The sequence below is a fragment of the Puma concolor genome, chromosome A3 (genome assembly GCF_028749965.1).
Source record: "Puma concolor isolate L17-30 chromosome A3, mPumCon1.1.hap2, whole genome shotgun sequence".
NCBI lineage: Eukaryota > Metazoa > Chordata > Mammalia > Carnivora > Felidae > Puma > Puma concolor.
Genome location: NC_141669.1, coordinates 74,689,268 through 74,709,346, shown reverse-complemented (window position 1 = coordinate 74,709,346; position 20,079 = coordinate 74,689,268). Strand labels below are relative to the sequence as shown.

Sequence of the window (20,079 nt, the reverse complement as noted above, 5' to 3'; positions counted from 1 at the left end):
GAACTTGAAGCCCTGGGGGGACAGGTGGTCATTCCTTCTGCAACGCCAGTCTTCTCTGCCTCTTCTCCCTTCCTGGAGTCACTCACATTCCAGCTGAATGAGGTCTCCACCTGGTGTCCAACATGGTGTGCAGAGTTTTGTCCCTTTACCTTTTCTTGAGCCACTGCTCTTGCCCAGCATGCCCCTTTTGTACACACAGAGATAGCCCTAACACTCCCTTTAGGTGCAGTTCAGGTGTATCTTACACCAGGAGGCTTCCCTTGTGTATAACTGCAGCCTATGGCATTCTTTTTCTCCTTCAAGCTCATTTGGACCTTGACCGAGTCTCCCCGGTTAGAAGTCAGTATGTTCCTCCTGCCAGGCATCTGGCCCCTGGCCATTATACCCCTCAAGGTCCTGGGCTCTGTGTCTTACAGGAAAAAGTAAAATTTGCCAGCACCTGCCAGGGTTGCCAAGATGAACAGTAGGGCTCCCTTCCCTTGAGGGAGTGGCAGTCAGTTGAGCAAAGCCTGCTTCTAGTGTGATGTGGCTCTGGGAGAAGCAGCTTCTCTGGAGGAGGAGCTAAGCAGGTAGTAACTATGGCAAGACCGATGAGTCACAAGCTACCTGGTGCCTCTCTTTCCTGTCCAGTCCCTGACTCAACAGGCCACAGCATTAGTGGAGTTTATGGTTTGGAAAAATCAGGAAATGGAAATTACTCCAGAGGTGGCTAGTCTGTAGCTTATTTCTGCAGCCTATTGGGGGCAGGACATTGGACTTCCTGCCTGGCCTGGGTGCCCCAGCCACGTGGCTACCCCCAGTTCTGTTCTCTGCCTTGACACCTGAGAAGGGCATTTGCAAAGTCCCCTCTGGGGCTGCAGCTTCTTAGCAGCCCACTTCCAAATGGGGGTCACACACCTGGGATCGCCTTACACGTTGAGTGGTCTGAGGCTTTGTTTTTGCCAGGGTTGGGATCTGTCTGGCTCAAAGGCTCTCTAGAGCAACCTAGTAATAAGCCTTTGGACATTTGGCATCAGATCATCTCCATGGGTAAGAACCTGGAGCCAGAGATTTTGTTGACTCAGACAGAGCCCTTGGCTCTAGAGCCAGGCCCAGTGGTTTCTGTCTCTGCATAGGCCTCAGGGCCCCTCTCAGCCCCCAGCCCTCAGTTTAATGGGTAAGCAATAGGCTGGGCTGAGGGGTGCTCACACCTCTTGCCCTCAAGCTGCATCTGGCTCTGTAGCAGCACATGAGAGCCACAGCACAGGATCCTTGTGAGATCCTGGGGGTGGGGGGTGGGGGTGGATCAGGCCTTTCCCAGGCCACAGCCTTAGCTCTTGATACGGTCTGGTCTCCCTATCTCCAGGAGCAGAAAATTTCCAACCCTGCTTATCAGACTTGACTGTTGGCCACCTTGGATTGTTGTCTGCAGGTAAAAAGGGCCCCTGGCAAAGCTGCATCGTCCAGAGGGATTGCCAGGAGTAAAGCTTGCCCTTTTTGTAGACCTCGCTGTGGACCCTAAGAAGTATCCAACATAGGCCAATATCCTGAAATGTTTCTACCAGATGCCCTAAAGCTCCAGCCTTCACCTCAAGACAAAATAGGCTGCATTTCAATGGGCACTACTGCTGCTATGTATCTAGAATTCCAGTTTCTTAATTGTGAGATGGTCAGTCCTCACTCTCGTATCTGACCTTAAGTCAGCCAGGCTTGCATTTCAGAAATTGTGCCCTCTGACATCATCATGCTTCTGGGGATCAGTTTCCATATAACCAGGCTTAGGGTTGTAATGACAAAAATGTAATTCCAACTAGCTGGAAAAGCAACAACAAAAAGGAGGGAGGCACTGGAAACGTATGACCCCATGTAACTAGAAAGTCATTGGAGGTAGGTGGCATCAGGCATAGCTGGATCTAGGGGCTCCATGTGTTGATGTCTTAGCACCTCCAGGTTTACGTGGTTCTGTGCATAGCACTTACAGCCTCAGGAGGAGAGAGTGCCTCATTGACCTGACTCCGTCTCGTGCCTACCCTGGAATCAGTTACAGTGACCAGCATCAAACCTCTGGGTTGGTGCCAGGGGTGTGATTTCCACCTGAATCTGGTGGACTGAGTTGGAGGAATGGTTCCTCAAAGGAAAATCAGTGTGCTGTTAACCACAGTAGGTGAAAGGTATGGAGGGCAGAATCCCAGAGTTCAGGCAGAACTGACTCACCTCGGGTAACACCACTAGTGACCAGGTCAGGATGTGAACTTGGCTCTCTCTGACTCCAGCTTTTGGGGTCATCCCTGATACCCCAAAAGTACTTGGGGATTGAACCACTCTGCTGCAGAGAGAGGAAAATGAATGGAGCTATTTGGAGTTTTTCCTGGTTAGCTTGGAGGTGAACCTGAACTTAGGGAGGAATTATCTGCAGAGGAGTAGAAGAGGTGCCTTCCAGGTAAAGGAGAAGTCCAAAGAGCAGCCCCAGGAGAAATGGAGGTGACTTGTTTAGTGGGGGGCAAGGGGTGGTGGTGCCAGGAATGACTGAGCATGAGAGCCTTGCAGTAAAGCTCAGGGGGTCTTCTTGCTGGTGTTCTAGAACTTTATTCCTGGGTCACCATGCTTTGATGGGCATGCAGGAGCTTCAGGGCCTGCACTTTCAATATCTCAAGCTTACCCGGTTCGGCCCCACAAGCCACGGCATCACTGTCCACCTCTCAGGACTGTTCCGTGGCAAACAGCTGCCTCTCCCCTCAGGCCTGTGTCACTTCCAGTTCTCCAGCACTAGCTCAGTGTGGTAAGGTGTGAGGGAGGAATGACTCCCCATTTCCCTGAAAAGCCACGAGTCCTGCCCTTTTCCCCTCTTGCTCGCAGCCCAGCACCAGGGAGGCCGCAGTCCATGCTCTGGACAGGCTTGCTCACAGGCTGACCAGTAGAAGATTGGCCTGACTATGGAGAAAAATGGCCCCAGTTCTCCCAAAATACTGCAGCTAGGTGCTAAGTGGTGAACAGGCTGTGGAAAGTAAAAATGTAAACAAACAAACAAACAAACAAACAAACAAAAAAAGCACTTAGCAGCTGTGAGAATTATGATCTGCAAATTCTCTTCTCACTTCTTGAGTGTTTGTTTTCTTTTTTCTTTTCTTTCTTTCTTTTTTTTTTTTTTTCCTCCTGTCCTCTTTTGGTCACTGCAACCCCAGGCTATTCTGCTCTCACCTGGGAACTTGTGGCTTATTAGAATTTGAAAATAAAAACACCAAGCTTCTCCTAGGGCAGGACATGGTGGCATATTTGGTTTTGGGGTTTTTTTGTTTTTGTTTTTTTTAAGTCCTGGTATGGCAGGAATTAGCTATTGATTTTGGCTTCCTTGTCAAAGGGGCATGGGTCGCTTGCCCTGTGGGGAAGCAGATCAGCACTGTCAGTACCGCTGCTCTGTCCCTAGACTGCAGTCCACAGTCCGGGCTTCCAGAGGGAGAGGAGTGCTGTTGGGGCATCTTGGAAGGAGGCTGGGTGTGTTCATTGCGTGTGTACCTGGCCTTCACTGAGTTCTTTCCTGGGCTGGGGGTGTGGAGTGCAGGCAAGGCTGTGAGGGGTGCATTTGAGGGGCCCATCCCCTTGCAGAGTGGACAGCTTCACTGCAGCCACCAGGGGCTGGCCAGAAGCCTGAGGTTTGGGAACCCTTGGGGGCATGGCAGGTAGGGGGAGACATACATAGGGAGTCTGGGCCGAGACAGCAGACAGTATTGAAGCCAGAAGACCTGGATCTAGTTTGGACTCTGGCGCTTTTAACTGAGGGGTGTTGGAAGGAATCTCTTCTTGAATTAGAGGTTTCATCTGTCATTCTAGGGAAGGACCAGATCCCTTCCAGAGAGATCACTGTGAGCCTCACTTAACATTCTCTGAGAACATGCATGCTAATCTATATAATACCGTCTAATTTCAATTTCACGGCCCGCGTGAGTTGGGCATCGGTGGTAATCCCATTTTGTGTTTCAGGAAATGGAGACTAAGATCTCTATAAACATTTTGGGGTGTATCCTTCTGGTCTTTTTTCCTATAGGTTTATATGTGGCTTTTTAAAGAACAAAAATAAGTTCATACAATCATACTTTATAATCTCTTTTCTAAAGTGAGTATTTTATGAGCCATTTCCCACTACATATCTACATCACTGTTTAAAGCTTAACTGCATCGCATTGTTAGAATCTATTGCAGTTTAGCAAGCTTGTCTCCTGTTATTGGACCTCTAGGTTAAATTTCATCTTTTTGCCATTATAAATAGTGCTATGGTAGATATCTTTCAAACTAAATTTTTGCTTATGTCATTAATTTTTTAGTGATAAATTCTTAGAAGTAAAGTTAGTGGATCCACTTTTTGGAGACGGGTGCATGGAGTCAAGTTGTCCACTTTCCTTTTTTTTCATTTTTTTAAATTAGTAAAATGTACAGACTCATGAAAAGATACTCAACATCACTCATAATCAGGGATATGCAAATCAAAACCATAATGACCTATCACCTCACACCTGTCAGAATAGCTAAACTCAACAACACAAGGACCAACAGGTGTTGGTGAGGATGCGGAGAAAGGGGAACCCTTTTTCACTGTTGGTGGGAATGCAAACTGGTGCAGCCACTGTGGAAAACAGTATGGAGGTTCCTCAAAAAGTTAAAAACAGAACTACCCAATCTATGATCCAGTAATCATGCTACTTGATATTTCCTCAGAAAATACAGAAGCTCTAATTCAAAGGGATACATGCACCCCTGTGTTTATTGCAGCATTATTTCCAATAGCCAAGATAAAGAAACAGCCCAAGTGTCCATGAATGGAAAAGGATATGTGGTGTATATATACACAATGGAATATTATTCAGCCATAAAAAAGAATGAAATCTCATTATTTGCAACAACATGGATGAAGCTAGAGAGTATAATGCTAAGCGAAATAAAGCAAAGAAAGACAAATACCATATGATTTCACTCATATGTAGAATTTAAGAAACAAACATAAAGAATGAGCAAAGGAAAAAACAGAGAGAGACAAACCAAAAAATAGACTCTTAACTATAGAGAGCAAACTGATGGTTACAGGGAATGGGTGAAATGGTGATGGAGATTAAGGAGTGTATTTGTCGTGATGAGCACCAAGCGATGTGTGGACGTGTTAAATCACTATTGTACACCCGGAACTAATATAACGCTGTAGGTTAAAAAATTGGTAAAATATAGGGGCTCCTGGTGGCTCAGTCGGTTGAGCTCCTGACTTTGGCTCAGGTCGTGATCTCGCGGTCTGTGAGTTCAGCCCTGTGTCGGGCTCTGTGCTGACAGCTCAGAGCCTGGAGCCTCCTTCAGATTCTGTGTCTCCTCTCTCTGCCCCCACCCCTCTACTCTCTGTCTCTCTGTCTCTCTCCCTCTCTCCCTAAAAAATAAACATTAAAAAGAAATTTTTAAAAAATTGGTAAAATATATATAATCTAAATTTAGCATCTTAACTATCTTTTAAAGATTTTATTTTTCATTGTGATCAAATACACATGATATAAAATTCACTATCTTAATCATCTGCAAGTGTACATACAGTACAGGAGTGTTACATATATTCACATTGTTGTGCAACCAGTCTCCAGAACTCTTTATCTTGGGAAACCCCAACTCTGTACCCACCAAACGTCTCCCCATTTGCCCTTCTCTGCAACTCTGGCAACTGCTGTTCTATTTTCTGTGTCTATGAATTTGTCAACTTTAGGTTCCTCAAAGAAGTAGAATCATACACTATTTGTCTTTTTGTGACTGGCCTATTTTACTTAGCATAATGTCCTTAAGGTTTATCTGTGTGACATATGGCAGGATATCCTTCTTTTTTTTTTTTTTTTTTTTAATTTTTTAACGTTTATTTATTTTTGAGAGATGGAGATAGAGCACGTGGGGGGGGGGGCAGGCAGAGAGAGAGAGGAGACACAGAATCTGAAACAGGCCCCAGGCTCTGAGCTTTCAGCACAGAGACCGACACGGGGCTCAAACCCACGAACCGTAAGATCATGACCTGAGCCGAAGTCAGACACTTAACCAGCCGAGCCACCCAGGCACCCCAGGAATATCCTTCTTTTTTACAGCTGAATAATATTCCAATGGATGCATATTTCACATTTTCTTTAACCATTCATCCATCAAAAAACACATGGGTTGCTTCCACATTTTGCCTATTGTGACTAATCCTGCTGTGAACTTGAGTGTACAAATATCTCTTTGGGACCCTCCTTTCAATTCTTTTGGGTATACACCCAGAAGTGGAGTTGCAGGTTCATAGGGTAATTCTGTTTTTAATTTTTTGAGGAACTGTCAGACTGTTTGCCACAGAACCCGCAGTCGCCTGCTGTTTGAGTGTGATTTATAAGGTTCTTCCCTACCTGGCATTGAGGCTCCCTCCCTAAGAGCTGAAGCAATGACTTGCATTTCTTCCTCTCCCGTCCCCAAACCCAGAGTACCTAACTTGGGGCTTAGCCTTCTGTGGGTACCAGATGCCCTTGGACCAACTGGGTAGGAGGGAGGTAGGAGTCCACCCAACTGGAAAGTTCCATTGCAGAGGAAACCGTTGTGCTCTCCACCTCTGCATCTAGGGCCCAGAGCTCCAAGGGCGGGGCTTCTTGGAAAGGCGCCTGCCTGGGATATGGTGACTCATCTCAGCCTGAGAAGGCAGAGACCAGCCTGGGTGTTGAGCCTGGGGCTGAACCAGGATCACCTTGCCTCCAAACCAAAAGTTCGGACTTCGTGAAAAAGCAAGCACTCTTCTTGAAAGGGACCTTCCCTTGGCTTGTAAAGCTGGGTGTTTTCACAGAAAGGCACCTTTGCCAGTGGGAATCAAGAGGCGGTCCCCTGGGCTTCCTGGCAGCCCCTGGCTTCCTTCCGGCTCACAGGGCTGTGTGACAACCACTGGGGTCTTGTGGGGCCAGGCTCAGGAGCAGCCCGTCTGTCTCATCTTGGATCTAGTGTTGTGGTTTGGCCACTTGTGCGGAAATGCTCAAGGGGCAGGCAGAGGGTGAAGGGACCCAAGGGCTGGAGTCTCTAGTGGGTTTCGATCAGATGTTTATGAACAGGAAAATGGACCTTCATGGGAGTCAAAGAGCAAATATAAAGAAGCCCCAGGGCGCCTGGGCGGCTCAGTTGGTTAAACATCTGATTCTTGACTTCAGCTCAGGTCATGATCTCAGGGTTCATGAGATGGAGCCCCACATTGGTCTCTGCACTGAGTGTGGAGTCAACGTGGGATTCTCTCTCTCTCTCTCTCTCTGCCTCCCCTGCTTCTGCTCTCTCTCTCTCTCTCTCTCTCTCAAAATAAAGAAACTTAAAAAAAAAAAAAGGTAAGGTCAAGAAGCCCCTTTTTATGGGCAGAACTGGGTGACTGGACTATCACCCTCATTTGGAGAAGCCAGTGCCAAGCTCCAGGAAGCTTTTTGGTCTTATGTATATTGGAAATTATTTCACAGAGGACCACCTTAGTGACCATAGCTCTTCTACCTCCATCTTTTAGTTCTCTGCTGTCACAATTGCTTCCTTTGGAAAAGGCATTATATGCATTATTTTTTATAAATGTTTATACAGTGCGGTGTACCAATCTTAAGTGTATGATTTGGTGAGTTGGACAAGTGTAAATACCCACATAACCAACACCACAGTAACGACAACATTGCCATTACCCTAGAAGTTTCCTGCAGGCCCTTTTCCAGTTGGTTCTCTCTCCACTCCCAATAACTGGTTAGTTTCTATTAATACAGATTATAATTTTGCCTTTTTTTTGAATGTCATGTAACTGAAATCCTATAGCATTGTACTTGTTTGGTATCTGGCTTCTGCTGCACAACCCAATTTCTTGGAGATTCATTCAGGTTGTACATGTATCAAGAGTCTGTCCTTTTGTTGGTCTGAGTGGTGTTCCATTGTATAAATATATGCCAGTTTGGTTATGAATTCAGCAAGAAGCATTTTGTAAACAGAGCAGGAGAAAGCATGCAAGTGAATGTGTGCAGGCAGCTCTGTGTCCATCCACTCACCAGACACCGGGCCATGCTCTCACTGGCTGCCTAGAGCACGGGCAGAGAGGCTGGTTACAGGGTGGGAAAAAGACATACACAAAAGAGATGCAGGTAAAATGTTCCACTGGTTCTGAGGTCAGGAGGCCTAAGACGGCCTCCGGGAGGAGGTGGTTTTGCTGTGAGTTTTCCAGGAGGCTAGGACTTAGAATTCCCAGAGAAGCGTGGCAGAGAGGCCTCTACTGGGAGTGGAGGGAACACATGAAGCAATGGACAGCAGAGGCCCCACAGACACATGTTACTAATTTCACCGCTTTGTAGTGGTGGAGGCTTGGGACTGGCAGCCCGAGCAGGCCAAGCGGCTGGCATTATCCATCCCAGGTCTGGGCCCAGCTGTGGGACAGGAAGGAACCCAGCCAGCAGCATGTGTCTCAGGGGAGCCGCAGAGCGGCCATGTCGAGACAGATCCGCTCTAGGGCTTCTGGAGTGGCTACACCCTGCTGCCATCTGCAGCTGGTCTCCCAGGCCAGGCCTCTGAACCACCTTCCTGCAGGGTGGACAGGGTACGTAGCTGGGAAGGAGGAAGCAGGGCCGGCACCAGCAGTGAGCGGTGGCACCTGCCTTCTGCCTGCTTTCTGCGTCTCCTCCAGGACTCCCACTCTTCCTCTCTCCCGTTTAGTGCTCTCTTCCCCTCCTGGTCATGAGTCATTTGGCAGGAGGCACGTTGACCCTCGGTGACCCCGGTAACTGAGTATTTGTGTTGAGCAAGGGCCTCCACGTTCTGTGCCTGCCTTCTCCCCGGCCGAGTCACCCCGACCTTTGGACCTGTTCACGCCCCAGCCTGGCAGAGGGCAAGGTCACTAAATCCATATGAGTTGGGATCTAGCCAAGAAAAACAGTAATTCCTTACCTTGTATTTGCAGGGCACTTTGTACTTTGTCAGACATGATCAGGCTTGCCATTTCTTCAGCTGGCGGGCCAGGGCTTGTTAAATGCCTACTATGTGCCAGTTTGTAGAAAGGCAAACGTGATAAGGTTGATGCCTTTCAAAGTTTACAGTCTGGCTGGGTATGCATGTGAGTAAATAAATATAAGAAATGGTGGGGCAGGAGTATGTAAAGCATAGACTGGGGCCCCAGGAGGGATCAGTTGGTTATACCGGGGTGTATTAGGAGGGGGCAGCCCTCAGCAGGGCGGAAGGTGAGTGGTAATTTTGGGTAGACTTGGGAGATTCAGCAGGGGTATGCATCCCAGGCAGGAGGAATGGCTTGAGCAAGGTCAGCATTGGAAACAGGAGGTTGGGTGTGGATGCAGCAGTTGTGGTGTCTTACAGTAGCTCGGGCTACTGTAACAAAGTACAGACTGGGTGGCATCAACACGACAGACGTTTATTTCTCATGACTCTGCAGGCTGGAAGTCTGAGATTAGGGCACCAGCATGGTCAGATTATGGTGAGGACCCTCTTCCAGGTTGCAGGCTGCTGACTTCTTGCTGTGTGATCATGTGGCAGAAGGGGTGAGGTGGATCTCTGGGGTCTCTTTTATAAGGCTGTTAACCCCATTCATCACCTCCCAAAGACCCCTGCCTCCTAATACAATCACCTTGGGCACTAGGTTTTCAACATATGACTTGGGGGGTGGAAGACACAAACATTCAGCCTGTGGCACATGGTGAGAGCCAAGGCTGGGCAGGCGACAGGGATGGAATCCTAGAGGCCCTGTTATGGAGTGCCAGGAGTTTGGACCACACCTTGTAGCCCTGGGGATCCCTGGAGGGTTGAAGTGGTGGAGTTCTAGAAGGATCACCCTGGGAACAGTATGCAGGGTGGAATAGAACAAGACATGAGGCAGGGAGGCCAGTTAGGAGGCTGATATGGTCATCCCCTCAAGAGGTAAAGCACAGGGGCACCTGGGTGGCTCAGTCGGTTAAGCGTCTGACTCTTGGCTTCAGGTCAGTTCATGATCTCATAATTTGTGAGATCAAGCCCTGAATCAGTCTCCACGCTGATGGTGCAGAGCCTGTTTGGGATTCTCTCTCTCTCAAAATGAATAAATAAACTTAAAAAAAAAAAAAAAAAAAAAGGTCAAGCCTAAAATGAGGGAGGAAGAGGAAGGATGGGGAAGTGTTGAGGGCATGGTCATCAGCTGGAGGGTAGGGCAGAGGGCAGGAGAGAGTTGGGGGTTCTATTCCTACAGCTCCTCCAGGAAGTTCATCCTGAGCACCTGTTGCATGTAAAGTACCGTGTGGGACACAAAGGTGGGAGCGACTGGATTCTGCCCATTAGGAAGCAACAGTCCAGGACAGTACTCTCTAGTCAGGTCTGTGTGTTAGTCCCATGTGACCGAAACACACTTTAAGCTGACTTCTCTCTATAAAGGGTGGGGGTATTATGGGCTCATATACTGGGAAGTTTCAGGGGGTAGAGATTCAGGCAGGGCACTCAAACGGTGTCATTAGGAATCTGCCCTCTTCTATCTTGACTCATCTTTACCCTGTAGATTTTTCTCCTCATTACTAAGAGTTTATTCAGTCTTCTTCTTTTCTTTTTTTTTTTTTTTTTTAATTTTTTTTTTTCAACGTTTATTTATTTTTGGGACAGAGAGAGACAGAGCATGAACGGGGGAGGGGCAGAGAGAGAGGGAGACACAGAATCGGAAACAGGCTCCAGGCTCTGAGCCATCAGCCCAGAGCCTGACGCGGGGCTCGAACTCACGGACCGCGAGATCGTGACCTGGCTGAAGTCGGACGCTTAGCCGACTGCGCCACCCAGGCGCCCCCAGTCTTCTTCTTTTCTTAAAAAAACCCAAAACGAATGCAAATATAGTTGTTTTCCTTTATGGCTTAACAGCTAATAAGCATAACAGTGCTCTCCCTTCTGGGCTTCTTACCTTTTTTTTGGGGGGGGGGGTTCATTTTGGTTTCATTTTGGGTTTTTTTGTTTTGTTTGTTTTTGCTTTAGAGCCATGATTTGATTTGATTAAAAAAAATGGGGGCACCTGGGTGGCTCAGTCGGTTAAGCGTCCGACTTCGGCTCAGGTCATGATCTCATGGTCCGTGAGTTCAAGCCCCGCGTCAGGCTCTGTGCTGACCGCTCAGAGCCTGGAGCCTGTTTCAGATTCTGTGTCTCCCTCTCTCTCAGACCCTCCCCCGTTCATGCTCTGTCTCTCTCTGTCTCAAAAATAAATAAAAAAAAACATTAAAAAAATTTAAAAAAAATGTAATTGTGGTTTCAAAAAAAAAAAAAAAAAGCCATAACAAAACGTACCATTGCAAGCGTTTGCAGATGTACAGCTTGATCGTGTTGACTGTATTCACCTTGTGTAGCTTCATTTTCAGGCAGGCTTTCCCTAGCATTTCAGGCTGACTTCCTCCCAGCTTCCCAGCCCCAGTGGAAAAAGTTAAAAGTTCCAGGGCTCATCTTTAGCCAGTTGCTGTGGCCCTGATGATGGGTCTGCCCGGGAGATGGAGTGGGGGCCTCATGCTCTGCAGCTGCAGGAGGGGTGTTCACGGGGAAAGCGAGGCTCTGGGGCCAGAGAACAGGCAGTGGCTGCCTGGAGGGCAGAGGCAGCTGCTGTCCACTTCAGGCAGACTGACCTATGCACAAATAACTTAGTGAGGTAGAAACTGGTTCCGTGGAAGGGTGCCTGCTGTGTGCAGATACGAGGGACTGCAGTGGTGCAGAAAAGCTCACATTTTGCCCACATGGAGCTTTCGGCTAAAGCCGGGAGAGAAGAGCTGGGCATAAATAACCAGTGTAGATAAATAACCAGTGCCTGGGGGCACTCCTGCAACTTGGAGGGAGGGTCAGGAATGGTTCCTGCGGGAGCTGGCCTGGAAGGGTAGGCAGGAAAGGTGCCACGGTGCAGTTCCCCGTGTGGAGCTTGGGTGTCCCCACTCTCAGCCCGCAGCTTGACCCCAGCCGCTGCCAATACCACCACCACTGCTTTAGCCTCCTCCTTCCCTGCCACTGTGGACCTTGCCCCTCACTGGCTGCTCCTGAGCCTAGGTCTCCCTGGGTCTATGGGCAGGGCCTGGGGTTGGGGGGCCAGGGCAGGGCATGTCTAAGGTGCTGTCTTCCTCCCGCAGGCCTCTCCCTAGAACGCCTGCCCAACTCCATTGCTTCCCGCCACCGCCTGACTGAGAGGGAGGAGGAAGTGATCACCTGCTTCGAGAGGGCCTCCTGGATTGCGCAGGTGTTCCTGCAGGAGTTGGAGAAGGTGAGCACTCTGCTTATAGCTGCCTCTATTGAGCGCCTGTCATGCCAAGCCCCCCACTAAGCCTGTGGGTGATCCTTGTGTGTACTAGGATAAGGCACCCTCCGCCCCTGCAACGCCACTCCACCTCATTGGTTGGAAGGCTTATCACAGTATACCTCTTCTGTCAGAGTGAGACCCTTCGCCTCCACACTCTTCTATTTATTTGTTTAATAACTAAATGAGTCCATAGCATTTGTGGGAGCCCAGAGCCTCCTGGATGAGCTCAGCTCGGACGACCAAATGTGATGGCCCTATATCTGTACCTGTAAACTTGTGTAATCCTCACAGCAACTGTATGAGGTAGACGTTGTACTTATCCCTAACAGATGAGGTTTAGAGAGATACAACCATTTGCTCACCGTGGTCCCTTTGGAAGAGGTGTTGGCTGGTCCTTGCACTTAGGCATCCTTCCCTCTCCTCAGGTGGCCAGGAAGCTCCCTACTAGATCCCCTCGGGGAGGGGAGGCCTTGGGGCCCTTTGTCCCAGCCTTTCAGAGGCCAGCAGTGCCGGCAAGTCGGGGCCTGGAAGTCCTCGGGCATCCTCTTCTCCCAGCTCCCCCTGGCAGGGGGATGGGTGGGGGGGTGGGAAGGGGGCTGTCAAAGGAAGTGGTTCTGGCGTTAGCAGATGTTACCCCGGGTCTTCCCTTCTGGGGGACTCTTGGTTTAATGGGAGGACGGCAGACAGCTATATTTAACAAAGATACTGCTCTTGTGTCAGGCAGTACTCCTGAGTACTTTAAAGTCATTCTTGAATTTAACCCTCACACCCACTGGCTGGGATAGGCCCTGTTGTTCCTATTTCCCAAGCGAGAAACCCTGGTTTAGGGAGGAGTTAAATGACTTCCCAGAGTTCAGACAGTTACTAAGTGGCATTGGCAGGACTGGAACCCTGGGAGTGTGGCTCCGGTTACTTGCAGGGGAGAATTCGGGGGTGATGCCTAGGCATGCTGTTCAGTAGATGGTTCGTAGATGCTGGAAGGCGGGTGCTATATGGCAGGGTAGACCTGGGTTGGCATCCTGAAGGAGGTGGTTATGAGCTGAGAGTCAGAGCCCAGAGACATTTGACCTTACCTACTTTGGCAAGTGCCAAAATGTCAACCCAGCACCTGTTTTGTGACAGGCCTTGTAGGAGGAGTTGTCCAGGCCAAGCCGATTCCCCCAGAGTGGGATTTCTCAACCCTCAGCACTATTGACATCAGGGCCAGATCATTCTTTGCTGTGTGGGGCAACCTTGTGTATTATAAAATACAAGTTGTGGCAGCTGAAGATGTCTCCAGATATACCAAATGTCCCTGGAAGGCAAAATCGCCTCCCTGTTGGGTGTCACTACCCTAGAGTCCTTTTACTTGATTGGGTTTCAGGAGGAAAGGAAAAGTTATTGGGGGACTCAGCAAAAACAGGACTCGAGTGCATTCCCTGGCGGAAGTCCACTTGGAGACTGGCATGGCTGAGTTGACCTCTGCTGAGGTCACATGGATCACTGCTAGACAACAGTGTTTTAGGAGCTCTTCACATTGGAAATGCATGTGGATTTGGAGAAAACTTTCATGAAAAAGGTGGTCTCCCATTCATCCAGAAGCCCAGGCTTTCGACTTTTACGGTGATGAGCTGTAATGGTGGGTAGGGCTGGAATCAGTGTCCTGTGGCATTGGGCAGACAAATGGGCCCCGGGAGCTAGCTATCTTGGGTCAGGGAAGGGCAGGCCACAGGACCCTGTGCATTCTCAGAAATGGTGCCATGTCCCTCCTCAGACCCAGCCCCAAGCTCCAAGGAACTAAGAACCTCTCTTAAATCTACTTCAATTTCTAAAAGACAAGATGGCTTACTGATTAGTGTCTTGGATCAGGGCAGGGAGGTGGCCTAATAAAGGCAGGCCTATCTCAGTGGGGCTGGGTGGTCCTCTTAGAGCTGAGGCTTAAGGACAGCTCATTAATACCACAGTTGCTCCTCAGGCTTCCCTGGAACCAGGAGTCTTAGCCAGTTAGACTGTGCTGACATTCCATGGTTATATGACAGGGACAGTGCCTGGTATATGGTAGGCACTCAAGTGTTTGTTGAATGAATGAACCAGGAAGTAGTAGAAATAGCCTGACCCTGTAACTGGCCAGACTGAAGTTTGAGGTCTAGGTGCATGCCAGCTTTGTGACCTTAGGCACTTTCTGAGCCTCAGTTTCCTCATCTGTAAAATACAGACAAAACCAGCTTTGTAGGGCTATTGTGGGCATCCAGCATTTGGATGAGGAGAGAGTGTTTTAGACATATTTTAAACAAAAGCAAGTTAGGTTGGATTTAGCCTGAGAATCGCACCACGCGTCCCTGAGGCAGCCAGAGACTTGGGATGGTAACGGGACTGCCACCTCCACCGGGGCTGGCTGTGACCCCAGCCCCTCCAACTCACAACTTTGAGACAGCGGCTCTCTCTGTGTTCCCCTTCCCAGATCACAAATAACACCACATCACGGCATCTGAAAGGCTCTCACCCAGTTGACTATGAGCTCACCTACTTCCTGGAAGCCGCCCTCCAGAGCGCTTATGTGACAAACCTGAAGAAGGGGTAGGTTTCTGGCAGCTAAGCGGGACCTGGACATTTTCCTCTGGGCCGGGGTGTTCCTGACGCCAGTCGTGTGGAGTCTGGCCTCTCAGATCTGGGGGTGTGCGCGTGTGTGCTCTCTTGAGAGGATCGGCGGGGGCTGGTGTGTTCACATCTTGTCGGGCTAGGGTACACAGAGGTGCACGCCTGCAGAGGGGGCCAGTCCTGCCCTAGCTGGACCCCTGGCCTGGAAGAGGCCTGTGCTGCCCTCCTCTCTCTCCACCCTACCCTCGCTGTTAGATGAGAGGCTGTTGCTCAAATCCCTATTTTCTGAATGGTAAGAACAGGGCAGAAAGGTCCCAACCAGGAGGCAGCTGTCACCCGCTCTCATGTGAGAATACTGCCCAGAGCTCCTGATCCATCCCAGCTGCTTAGAAAATCAAAGGCATTGTTATCAGTTCTGTTATTTTTTGTGGCAGTCCACAGCTGGGTAGGCTGTTGGCCCAAACTTGAACTTCACACCTTTTTTTTTTTCTTTTATTGTTTCAAGTGCTAGGTCAGGGAGGCTGTGGTGTCACCGTTTGGGACATGTGGACCAGGAGGCCCAGAGAGCCAAGGCAGCTTGACCCCCAAGGGTGGGGCTGGCCCCAGAGCCCTGGGCTCCTCGGACCACCCTGTGGCTGGGGAGGTGTGGGACCGAGGGACATCACAGGGACCCCGGGAAGCATGCTGCCTCTGCTCCACCTCCACTGTCTGTGTTCTCTTGTCCTTTTTTGGTTGCTGAACTTCAGTTTTAGAGATACAGTGGCCCGGTGGGCTAGTTCCTGTTTTTACTGCCGAGACAGCTGCCACCTGGCTACTTCTCTGTAGCTGCAGACCTCCATTGCCTGGCTCCGCCCGCTCCCCCGGGGCACCCTGCTTTCGGCAGGCGTAGCTCTCAGGGATGGATGGGGGATGTGAAGAGATGCCACCTTAGCCGAACCTTTGCAGTGTGGGTCTGTTTCTGCCTGTTTTGGCAAAGAACATCTTAATGGAGCATGGCCATACCTACTGTTTAATATTGTGTCTCTCCCAGAGTGGAGTAGAGAGCAAATCCTAAAATATTTACTCCCTTGCCCTTTGGAGAAAATTTGTTGACTGGCGCCTGCTCTGCATTTAAGAGGCCCTCGCTCCCAAGGCCTACTGTAGGCACAAAGGGTGGAGGAGCCCTTCTGTATGGCAGACCCTAGGAGTAGATTTTGTAAGGAGGGGATCTTGGTGATTTCGGTGTCTTGTCCCCTTCATGCTTTCCTTTAACAGATATTAATTATCTTAAAACACATGCTGAATTTGTGCAAGGCACTTGGTAAGTGCTTTGTTTCATGTGTATTTCATGGTCCTAGCAGTCCTCTGAGGCAGGTGCACTTGTTACATCCCCATTTTACAGGTGGGAAATGGAGGCCCAGAGGACGTAAGTGACGTGTCCTGGGCGGAGCCAGCTGATGCTCCTGCCCAGTAGGCTCTGCTGCCCACAGCAGAAACCCTGGGGTTAATGAGATCCTGCTGCTGCCCCCAGGTGCTCCAGCCTAGTGAGTGTGCTCCAGCTTGGAAGGCATGGCCTCAGCTTCCAGTGTGAAGATTTTAGGGGCACCCTGGCCATCTGGAGGTCACCAAGGCCTGGGAATTGGAGACCACACAGCAACCCTGGGCAGGTTCCTTTTCTACCCTCCAGCTCTGCTTCCTTCCTCAAACAGGGGGTTCCTGTTTGTCCTGTGTGTGTGAGGGGTGTGAGGGTCCAAGGAGAGGCAGGAATGAAAAGGCACTTTGAGTACAGAGCTCAGAGCACAGGGAGGGGATTGCTGTCCCCCACCTTTCCACTGCAGTCCCCTCGGGGCTGTCTCCTGTCCTTTCCCACACCACACTTGCTGCAGGTGTGATGAGGTTAAGGTGACCGTCAAGGACAGCCAGGAAGGAAGGAGGGAGAGAGCCGGCAGTTATCAAGCACCTGCTGTGTGCTAGACTAGACCATGTGCTCAGTGTACAGCACCCTGTGAAGGAAGTCAGGTGACCCCAGAATGCTTGAGAGCGGACAAAGGACTGGACAAGGTTGAGTAGCTTGCCCCTTAGTGCCCCTAGTGGAAACCCACTAGGATTCCAGCTTTGGATCTGAGCAGCCTTAAAACCCATGTAGTTTCCTGTTTGGGAGTGTGTGGGAGAAGGACAGAGCCCTGGTGATGGTTGGGCTGATCCTTGCTCCGCTGACTCAAGGCTGTCTCTGTCCCTCTGGGACCCTGAGTCACCATTCTCAGCGGGTGGCTCCTCTTCCCGAAGCTGGTCCCACCCTCCTGGTGGGGCTGTTCCTCCCTGCCCGTGTTCTGCACACTCTGGCTGTGTGTGTGCGTGCGTGTGAGTGGTGGTGGTGCCGCCGGCGGTGGACAGAACATTCACCAACCCTCACCCCTCCAGGAAAGCCCAAGTGATATTGTTTTGTTCTTGTCACTCTGCTCCCCACCCTTCATCCTCTTTTCCTCCTGAAACAAATTTCAGTGCTGAAAGCCAGGATACTGACTCTTCTCCACCCCCCGCGCCCCCACCCCGTGCCTCCCAAATAAAGAGCAATGGAAACTGAATCATCTTTTCTTTCCAAGCAAACAGCCCAAACATTCGAAAGCTTTAATGTGAGCAGCAGTCCCCGGTTCACGTGGCAACAGCTCAGCCCCTCTGTCCATTTCCTGTGGCCGCGTCCAGCCCAGAGGTGGCCCGGGAATGTGACAGATATTTAAAGCGTGGACTGTGTGCCCGGCTGGACTTTAAATAATTTCTTTACCCCTTTCCTCTTAACAGTAGCTAATACTTGTTGAATACTTGCTGCATGCCAGGCAGAATCCTGTGAACGTAGAGGAACTAATAATGTTCCCATTTACTGAAGAAAGGAGAAGGGGAAGTAACTTGCCCAAAGTTGCAGAGCTAACGGGTGGTAGAGGCAGCATGCCTGGTGCTGAATGGGGTCTGTGCCCCCGCAGCCCGAGACCTCCCCTTCCACGCGCTCGAAATGGTAGGAGCTTCCATAACTACCCGTTAACAGCCTTCAAGTCAGAGTTACATCTTCCTAGGTGAATCACCAGTTCCAATATTTTTCTTATATATTTGTTGTTGTTAGGAAGTTCAAACAAACAAAAAGTCACCTTAAGCCAGAGTTCCTCATCCTCAGTACCTGTTGACATTTTGAGCCAGATACCAGTACATTGTAGGCTTTAGCGACATCCCTGGCCTCTCCCCACCCACTAGATGCCAGTAGCTCTTCCTGCCCCAAGTGTGACAACCAAAAATGTGTCCAGATGTTGACAAATGTCTTGGGTGGTGGAGGGCTAATCACACCCAGTTGAGAACCACTGTCTCAGCCTAAGTTGCAAGAAGCAGAGGTTCAGGGTGGGTTGGGACCCCGATACCTGACATTGGGTCTTCTCCTCCAGGGCAGCTCTGAAAAGTCTTTTAAGGGTCTCCAGAACCATTTCCTGCTGGCTAAATCCACACCCACCCCCGCCCCCCCCCCCCCACTCATCTGGGCTTTTGGGGTGTTTGGGAAGGTGATAAAACTATTCCCTATGTTCTGAGAGGTTACAGCCCAGTAGGGGGTAGGGGCTAAGGCAAAAAACAAAAAACAAAAAAACCCCCAGAGAATAGTCCAACCATTCATTTCACAGAAGCCTCTGAGAGCCCGCCATGAACCAGGCATCCCACCTTACTCAACAGGTTTGAAGCCAGGAACAGGATGAGCTCCCCTCCTTAGGGAGCTTTCTTCCATCCAAGCACTGAGCAGACAGTGAAGGAGCTGAATGTAGCCATCAGAAGTCTAATGGGAGGGAAGGGAGGCAGGGAGGTGGGGGTGCTGCTGGCATAGGGGGGCTCTCAGGGCCCAGGGAGCCTCTCGGTGTTAGAAGACCTCCCTTGGGGCCTAAGGAGCAGGGGGAGATGGTGGGACCTGCTTCTGCGTAGAATCTGCGAGCTGGCACTCACTCCCATGTGGGCCTTGGGTGGATCCCGGGGTGCTCTGCCCTTGGGGCCAGATGGCCACAAGCAGTGCCTGGTCCCATGGTCCACCCTTGTCCCTCCAATTGAGGATGTGACATAATTTAAAGGGTATGGTGTTCTCCACTGTGAAAAATGGAGTATGGTGGTATTTGCTTGACCCCCAACAGCTCTTCTTTTATTCTGAGCTTTGGTTAAATCTGGGCCTCAGTATTTTACACTTAGTATGTTTGAGGGACATTCGTTTTTTCCAGGGGCCTTGCCCTATTGATCCATCAGTTAATTCCCCCCAGATGACTTCTTCCCCTTGCTCTGTGGCTGATGACAGGGTTCCTAACTGACCTGGCACTGAAAATACTGACCTAAAAGGACAATCATGAATTGGGAGACCCCCTCCCTAAGGAGGGGACCCTGCGGTTCGATTCCCCTCGCTGCCACCAGAGGGCAACCGTAGACTCTGAGTGGAGCTTTGTCCCAGGTAGTTCTGCAGAGCCTGCTGCCAGGAGAGGGCACCTTTCTGACGTGTTCTTATGACTGCGGACAGTGGCAGCTGGGCCCAGAGTCCTGGCGGTGGGAGAGGTTTGGTCTCCTTTGCATGAAGCAGCTCCAGGGGTGAGGCAGCAAGGGAAGCCAATGGCGATGCAATACCAGGAAAGCTGACTGTCCCTGTCCGGGGCCCTGACCTCAACTAGGACCTGAGTCTTTGGGCATCTCCCAAGAAACAAGAACATAAACTGACTAGGCTCCTCCCCCAGAGTGGTCAAGAGGCCATTCTCTTTGGAGTGGTTTTTTTCCCTTCCTTCTGCCTAGACCTACAGAGCCTTTTCTTGGCTCTGGGCTGGGAATAAGCTTGAGCCATGTGTATGGAACCAGGTGGGCTGTACATTTTGTACATGCTAAAAAAAATTTTTTTTTAATTACTAAAGCAATATGTGCACACTGTACCAAAACCAAACAATAGAGAAGGGAATGTGTGTGCTTTCTAAGGGAGTTTCCTGGGGCTTGGCAGATTGTTCAGCCTTATAAAAGCACTCTCCCTTTCTGGGGGGGGGGGGCGGTGTGGGTGTGGGTCTGTGTGCGCAACTGCACATGCTTCACCTTGCCAGCTAGGTGCTGAGTCAAGAGGCAGCTAAGACAGCCTGGGCTGCAGATGGCTGGGGTGGGGTGACGGTGGGGGGGCTCTGCCCAATGGTGAGGCACCTTAGAAAGCCCGGCCTGCTGTTTGGTGTGACCTCGTGAGAGGTGTGTTCGATCAGCAGCAATTTTGTCTTGTCCTCAGCAGCCTCCCACTATCT

At 50.1% G+C, this 20,079-nt stretch overlaps 1 protein-coding gene across 2 annotated transcripts in view; it reads left to right on the top strand.

Annotated features, from left to right (window-relative positions):
* The window catches only part of TTC7A (tetratricopeptide repeat domain 7A), a 120,970-nt gene that overhangs the window by 19,645 nt on the left and 81,246 nt on the right, over window positions 1-20,079 (top strand). For both annotated transcript variants that reach the window (XM_086701155.1, XM_086701154.1), the window contains 2 exons: window positions 12,078-12,208; window positions 14,685-14,800. In XM_086701155.1, coding sequence (XP_086557281.1) covers window positions 12,078-12,208; window positions 14,685-14,800 — 247 coding nt within the window. The remainder of the gene's footprint in view (window positions 1-12,077; window positions 12,209-14,684; window positions 14,801-20,079) is intronic.